General features: G+C 41.5%; 1 protein-coding gene across 2 annotated transcripts in view; it reads right to left on the bottom strand.

Annotated features, from left to right (window-relative positions):
* Positions 1–1,650: 1,650 nt before the first annotated feature.
* CSGALNACT1 (chondroitin sulfate N-acetylgalactosaminyltransferase 1) overlaps positions 1,651–7,602 on the bottom strand; it is a 16,002-nt gene continuing 10,050 nt past the window's right edge. The window contains exons 3-7 of one of the 2 annotated variants that reach the window (XM_010143679.1): positions 7,516–7,598; positions 6,532–6,710; positions 6,010–6,104; positions 2,305–2,386; positions 1,651–1,934 (exon numbers count right to left, since the gene is read on the bottom strand). In XM_010143679.1, the coding sequence (XP_010141981.1) occupies positions 1,651–1,934; positions 2,305–2,386; positions 6,010–6,104; positions 6,532–6,710; positions 7,516–7,598 (723 nt within the window). Of the gene's footprint in view, positions 1,935–2,304; positions 2,387–6,009; positions 6,105–6,531; positions 6,711–7,515 lie in introns of both variants that reach the window. The other variant, XM_010143678.1, reaches the window with a different exon arrangement.

Here is a 7,602-nt window from a genome sequence, read left to right as displayed (position 1 = left end):
CTTCCGACTGCACAGTGTCACAACAAATTATTCATTGTTCAGTGCTATCTTGCATGTTTCTTCCCCCAAGTTTTATAAGCCAAACCCCAAACTAGAATCTGTTTTCAGGCTGCCTTGAGTTAATCTAAAGCTATAAGACAAAGAGACCACTCGGAGAAACAGCAAATGGGATTTCCAAGCCCATGCAGCTTTTGTTGGCTAGTATATATTAAAATGATGAACAGCAGTCAGCATTAAAAGAAAATGTTTTATAAGAGCAATAACTCATGCTTTCAGCAGTTTTAGGCAACTGAAAAAGAATCTGTTAAAAAGGAGACAAATTTTTAGGATGCACCTATAATTATCATAAGAGAACTTACAGGGTCCAGTTATCCATCACAAAAATTTATTTTGTTAATTACAAAAAGCTTGCTGTGCACTGGGCAAGATTCTATATTTGGTTTAGAAGGAATACTTTGGTATAAAGTCAGAAAATGTTTATCAATTTTGGTATCTGGCATTCAGAGTTTAAAGCTTCCTGCTAAATCAGTACTGCAAGTTGATATGTATTTCCTTTTCTTCAGCATGGTAAAGCTTCTGTCTTCCAGCATCCAGGTTGTGTAGAAAAATCACCTCACTTTTCTGAACCCCCTTCCCATCCACAGGAAACACAGATCTGCAGAGCATTTTCCAAATTTTGGAAGGCTGCGCTATTTCCTAGTAAGGCTAGAAATTGAAAACCTGGACTATGACAAAATAATTCCCAAGAAAAACCAACTTCATTCAAAAATAAATCTTAAGATACTTACAATGTTCTAAAGCAGAAGTACACCATCTGATTTTCGCGGTACAGACATGGCTCATTGCTTTTGGTTTACTGTCCCGTAAGAGCACAAACACTAACCCTCCAGCGCTTTTGAAACATCACACTCGACTGGTAGGGCTTTCTCTTTCTGAATTTTAGAAAGCCCTTTCTGAGATACCTCTTGTCTCTGAATGAACCGGAAATACCTTCTTAGTGCACTGCTGCTGTCTGCCCCTCCAAGCCCCTTAAGGGAAAAAGACTTTTGGTCACTCCAGCTTAACCATCGTTAACAATCGCATGTGCTTCCCAGAGCAGGAACTCCGTACTTGCTGAAAAATAGCCCTTTTTAGGTATGTCAGGTTAGATGTAGCAAATAACTCACTATTCTTGGCCCATCAAAAGCCCAATCCTTTAAATAACTGTACACATCTTACAAACTTTTTTTTAAACATTTTGTTATTGTCAATACCACACTGGCATTTGTGTAATGTTCATTGTCTCCATGAGCTTGAATCTCACCAAGTGTTCAAGTCTCCCACAAAACCAAGTGCTGAACAGTCACGCTAATGGAGTACTTAAAGCCCTGTTAAGAAAAAAAAAGGAAGAAAAAGAAAAAAAAACACAACCACAAAAAAAAAAAACACCAAAAAACAAACCAAAACCAAATAAACCAAACCACCCCAAACAAAAAAGCCCCAAAACAAACCAGAAGAAGGGAAGACAAGCACTTTCCCTCATCTTCTTTTGCTGCCATCCTGCTGGAATCTCGATCCTCTTTCAGCCTCATCCCATCTTTTCTTGCTAGCAATTCTTTTCCAAAACACTCTATAGTCCAATTCAGAGGCTTTTTGCCTTCCTTTCTGGCTTCATGTCTTCTTACTGCTCAGTTTCTGTTTGTGCAGGTGTGTCTCAATCTCCTCCTTGAAAACAAGCATCCCAAGCTGGCCATGAGAAGCCTCATTCATGGCCTTGGACTGCATGCACATTTTATACTGCTCTGGGGTCAGCTCGTCTGGGCATTGCTTTTCATGCCACAGATGGAAGAGACCCCTGACAGGCGTTCGGATCACGATGAGGTTGCTGTGAAGGTATTTGCGGTACAGATGTACATCTTCACCACCCCAGCCCTTAATGTCCAGATCAAAGCCACCTGACAAAAGAAAATCCAACACAAAACTAGAAATATATACTAGCAAAGTTGGTGCTATTAATCGCACTGCAGCTCCAGCAGATGAGCCCTCTGGCTCCAGTCAGCCCTTTAAAACAAACAGCCACACTTTCTGCCAACACCAAGTGTCCAAATTTCTTAGCTTCAAATCTTTCAATGTCAGACAAAATTGCTTTACTTGTACTGAGCAGCACTTGGATTCTGGTGACCTCTATGGCACCTAGGAATAGTCTGAACATCTAACCAGAGCACTGCTGCAAATTAGAGGCAGAGACACACTGGGCAAGAAAAGGGAAGCTGATTTTCTGTGTTTCAGTAAAAAAGCAGATGTACTGCAGTGTGTTTTCCTTACCTATATTAATAAAATCAGATCTGTACTGGCAAGTCATCCCAAAACCAAAGTCTCTCCAAAATCCAGTTTCTTTTTTAATAACCTGCATGGAGAGAAATTAATGTTTAATACGGAAGCAGAAATGCTTTCAGTGTGAGCAGCAGCAAAGTCCCTGAATGTGGTCAGAAACAGGAGCAACTGCCCTTTTATTCTTCCCCATGTAAAACCATGGCTGATCCTGAATCAGTTTATGTAGAAACTCGGTGCATGTTTCTGCTCAAATCAAACAGCCATGTCATCAGCTATCATGGATAAAACCCCTGATATCCAGAACGCCCAGGTTTCACTCTACTGCTGATGTAGACCAAGTGGTAAAATATCACATCCCTGTCTGGAGTTTGATTCTTCACAGGCAAAACATCCTCCAAAATCATTAGTTTCTGCAGGATTCAAATCCATTGTAAGAAACATCCTGGTAAATCAGGGAAGCCAGGCTCTGCTGTAGAGCAGATGGTGGCATCTGGACTGGGGACCTCAAGAGCTCTGGAAAAAAATCTGATCGCACAGCTGTCAGTTTTTTGATTACCTTAATTTTGACAAAAATTAGGAAAGTGGTAAGAATAGTTTTCCATAATGGAACTGTTAAATCCAGCTAAAATTGAAGTTTGGAAATGTTAGGTGGTAGATATATATATCCTATGAAACCCTTTGTAATAATGAATGTGTAATCTGCGTTACTGAGGTGGACCATGAAAACATTAGGTATTACAGGTACAAAATCAGAGCAGTGAGAAACCATGGCTATAATTTTCAAAAACAGATATCCAAGTATAGATCCCTAAGGTCGGAATTCATGCGTGTGAGTGACCTAACCCAATCTGGTAAGACCTTTAAGAGTTTCAAGGGACTGGGACACGTATTTAAATCCTGTAAGCAAGTCAGCAGTACCTCACACTCTTGAAGGTCTGGTTACAAACCTACCCTTTAGCCACTGTTTTTTAAAAGTTTGGCTTCGCATGTGACAAAGGTACAGAAGATGAGGAGACAACATTTCCATTTCTGTATTTACAAATCTCAGTGTTTCCTTCTCCAAAAAATCGTCTTCTAAAATAGTCTTTCCTGATTTCTCATTCATGCCTCCCCTTTTTGTTCATAACCCTTGTCACTTTGATGGCTGTTTTTTATTTTACCGCTTGCATTGCTATCTCTTTCTTTTCTCATTTCTCCTTTCCTTGAAAAAGCCAAGCTGTTGCAGAAGCCAATTAAAAGGAAATGAGATTGTATCTGTCAGGTCTGCACCGTAACAAGAAATCTCCATAATGATGTCCTTCCAGAAAGCTACCCGTTGCATTAGCATTATTATTTCCCATTAGTGCAAGTGGCTGCTGCACAAATCAAATTCTGTCAAAGATATCTGAAGGCTTTTTTTGCTCAGCAGCCCAAGTACCAAGACAGAGAGCTAAGACTTTCTTGTTTAAATGGCACAGATCTGGCCTCATGCCTGGGAACTAATGTGGGCTCAAAATAGAAAAGACTGCATAAAAATGAGATTGGCTGTACTTCTTTAAATCACGCAGCTTTTCTGACATAAGCATCACATTTTACAATTCAAGTATTAGCTATAAATATTTGCACAATCCTGTCAACATACACAGTGGAATTTATACTAGCTTGAGAGCTAAACTCTATTTCATTTCCTACGCATGATGCTTACAAGCCTGAGGATCCCCAATGGGCTCTCATCAGGGAAAGAAGAGCTAATGTGAATCCCATAGTACTATCAGAACAAATTTTCTATGAGGAAAAAAAACAGCGGAAATGGTTCTTCAGACTCTTCAGTAAAAGACTTTCTGGTTACCTGCTGGATAACACCAGGAGCAGTAGGCAAAAAAATACTTTAAAATATTTTGGGTGGACTTTTCAAACTCTCATTCTTCATTTTTCTAGAAGGATTGCATGAGGTGAGGGTAGCGATGACAGAGGACTGGACTCAGCCCCCTAGTGATCTTTTTCAGCTGTGACTGTTGCTGGACTCACAACATCCCTAATTCTTACCTACCAAGAACAACAACAGAAGCTGGGATGCTCTGGAGACAGTTTGCAGACTGGGCCAGGATGAACCCTGATAGGTGCAGCGCCTGGCAGTATGGCGGGCAGCTGTGGCAGGCTGGGACTTGACCCAGAGAAACTGAATATAGCTACATAGCTGCCTTATGCTTCCAATGGAAAATTCAGCCACTTACCAGCACTAGTGGGCAGAGGACTGTGACCTGCTGACTCTGGAGAAAAGCAAGAGTGGAGGGTGTACATAAAGGGAAAGACAATACTTCAATCACCCTGTTAGCTTCAAGACAATGCAATGCCAGAGCACGAGAGAATGGAGAATAGCATCTCAGTGGTGCCAAGCATCATCATCATCATGGTTTGGCTTCACAAACAAAGATTTGGGAAATGCTTTTCCCACGCTCACTGCAAGTGATGAGTGCACCCTTTGGGCCTGCGCAGTGGATTTTTTAGGTGAGGTGCAGCGTGCGTGAGACTGGCCCCACCCTTTACACCTGAGGTTCATCTGCCAGGGCTTAGAGAGCTTGGATGGTGACAGCGAAGTCCTCGGGTCGTAGGTTTGGTTAGAGTGTCCTTCTCTGAGATGGATGAGCCTTACAAGGCTAAACGAGCTCCATCTGCCCGGGTTTGGAGTCAGAGTTGTCCTTCTCCTAGGATGGCTGCCCCAAGGCTAGTGAGCCCATCCTGCCCGTGGACACACTTTGTCTGACCCTTCAGCCGAAACCTGTCTGGCCTGGGAGACCCCACCGGAGGCACATGCCACCACCAGCAGAGCTCTCAACCTCACAAGGGCACGCAAGCTCTTTCCCCACGACAAGAGGGTCCCCGTGAAAGAGGGTGCCAAGCAATGGCTCTGCCATTAGCATTGATGTGAACCTCTGTCTGCGTGCTCTGCTTCTTCCTCACAACAGCTTCCTCTTCATCAAGGAGATTCACCTGGGTTTCAACTACATGTTTTACTCGCTTGCCTTATGGCAATGTTTTTAAAAATAATGCTTTGATAATCAGGTGAGATGGAAATCAGTGGAGTTTCGCTCTGTTACATCAGATTGGAGCCAGATTAGAGCCAGAAGGGACAGCTACAAGCATGTCATTTGATTCTGAGACAACGTGGTACACTTCAGAAACACAGTCTGCTCTCAGGCAGTTTAATCATGAACTGTGGGATGGGAAAAGCCGCTGTAGGAGTTCAAGTAAGTGGGGGAATAACTGTGACAGCCACTGGAATTCTGTTTTCACTGACTCATCTAAGGATATCTATGCTTTTTACTAATGTTAGCTCTTCAAGATGTAAGCAAAGAAATTATTCAGTTCAAGGAAAGAAGAGCAAGATCAGGAGCTGTCACTCCAAGACAGCACACCATGGAGGAATTGTTCCCTAATTAGAAAATCCCTTCTGGCAGAGAAACAGACACGGTTTAAATTCTTAGGTTCAATGTATAAAACATCAAACAACGTTTGAAGGTTAAAATAAATGGTACCAAGTTACTTCCCTGTAAAACTTAACAGCAGAACTCACAGTAAGGTGACTGCTGTAGTTAATTTTGTCTGTGTGGTAGTCACTGTGCAGAAGGAATAGGGAAATTCCACCCAAGAGCACATGCACTTTTAAAAAATGCTTTGTCCCAATAAAAGCAAACATTCACAGAAGCACGTACTTACCAGCTGCTGTTCTAAAGATGGGATGGAATCATGGTGGCCGTAAATTATACTAGGGTTATACTGGCTGAAGAGAACAGGATAAAACACCTTCTTCCCTGGAAATGACAATGGGTTGTTATTTAATTATTTTTTTTAAAAGCTTTATAAAACACATTTCTCTCTCTTACAAGGTGATGTCTAGGCCAGACCAAATCCAAACAGAGTCACACAAGTTTTGGACTGAGCTTATGTTCTTTGCATGAGAATGTGAATGTGAGGATATAATTAACAAAAAGATCCTGTTCCAAAAAGCAAAGGTGTAGAAAGCAAGAAAGTCAATCACAGTGGGCGCAGGAGTGTTACAACCTTTCAAAAGCCAATCAGGAATGGAATTTTTATTCATGTCTTAATTAGTTCTCTGAGTTTTGAGAATGATTTACAGCAGCTTCATTACCAATTCAAAGGCAAGAATACTCTGGTGAAGGCTGTTACACAATAGGTAAAAATCTGTTGAAAGACAATACATGTCATGAGTAGCAGTACCTGGCTGTGTGTTCAATCTACAGGAGTTCAGGAATTCAGCTGTGAAGTATATGTCCACATCACAAAAAAAGAGAACAACATTGTTTCCTTTCCAAAATCGAGCACCAACATCTAATCCTTTGCCCCTGGAAAATTCTTCATTCAGTTGGATGAAGGTGAAGTTCTTGAAGTTGGTTGACCTGGGAGAAGGAAAATATTCAGCAAGTTACCCTCCTCCTTCCAGCTCTTAATACATGTCGAGGCAGGAACCAAATATGAAACAATTAATCTAGAAATCTGTAGTATCACAGTTCTGAGAGCAGTCTGACGGAATAAATGTCCCACTCAAGCCTCGAGGAGATTTCCACTTTGTCTGCGTTCGGAGCTTGACCTGTGTACTCCTACGCTATCATTCTTGTCACAGACATTCCTCTGGGTAGATCTCAGAAAAATCTCAACAAAACTCAGATGGACAAAAAACCCTTTAGTAGGCAAATATAAAATACCTGTGGTCATATTACTGTATCTATCCAAGGATTTTCTTCCCACATGGAGATGATAACAAAAGGCTACACTGCCACGTGATGTGGACAAACACAGCAATGCAAGCAAATGCGATAGACCAGACCTGGCCAAAAGCATCTAGTTCCTGTGTGCTCTACTGAAACTGTTTGCACCTGCTTTTGAAAGTAAACTTTCAGTCCTAACAGTAAAAGCCACTTTCAAAAGTAGTTACCAGTGTGAAGTTACCCGTGTGAAAAAAGGCTGCACTTAGATAAATTCAGGAAAATCTGCTTTGTGGTTCTAAACGCCAGCATCGCAAACGCAGATATGGGACTGTGAGGGTAACACTGTTCTTGCCTGAGACAAAGGAAAGAAAGCTGTTTTCTCCAGTGCAGTTTAGAACTTCTTGGTACAACTGTGAGTTTGGACAGCTATCTAGTCTCCAATTCATGGTACAATCGCTGTGTATGACCAACACACATCAGATATCCAGGTACTTACTTGGAGGTATTTTCAAGTATTGATTTAACTTCATTCATTTGTTCTTTTCCAAAGTAAACTACAGTGAGGTGAATTCTCCCATCCTGC

Source organism: Buceros rhinoceros, unplaced genomic scaffold (genome assembly GCF_000710305.1).
Source record: "Buceros rhinoceros silvestris isolate BGI_N320 unplaced genomic scaffold, ASM71030v1 scaffold12059, whole genome shotgun sequence".
Taxonomy (NCBI): Eukaryota; Metazoa; Chordata; class Aves; order Bucerotiformes; family Bucerotidae; genus Buceros; species Buceros rhinoceros.
Note: the sequence above shows the minus strand (reverse complement) of the source record. Positions and strands in the feature narration are given on the sequence as shown.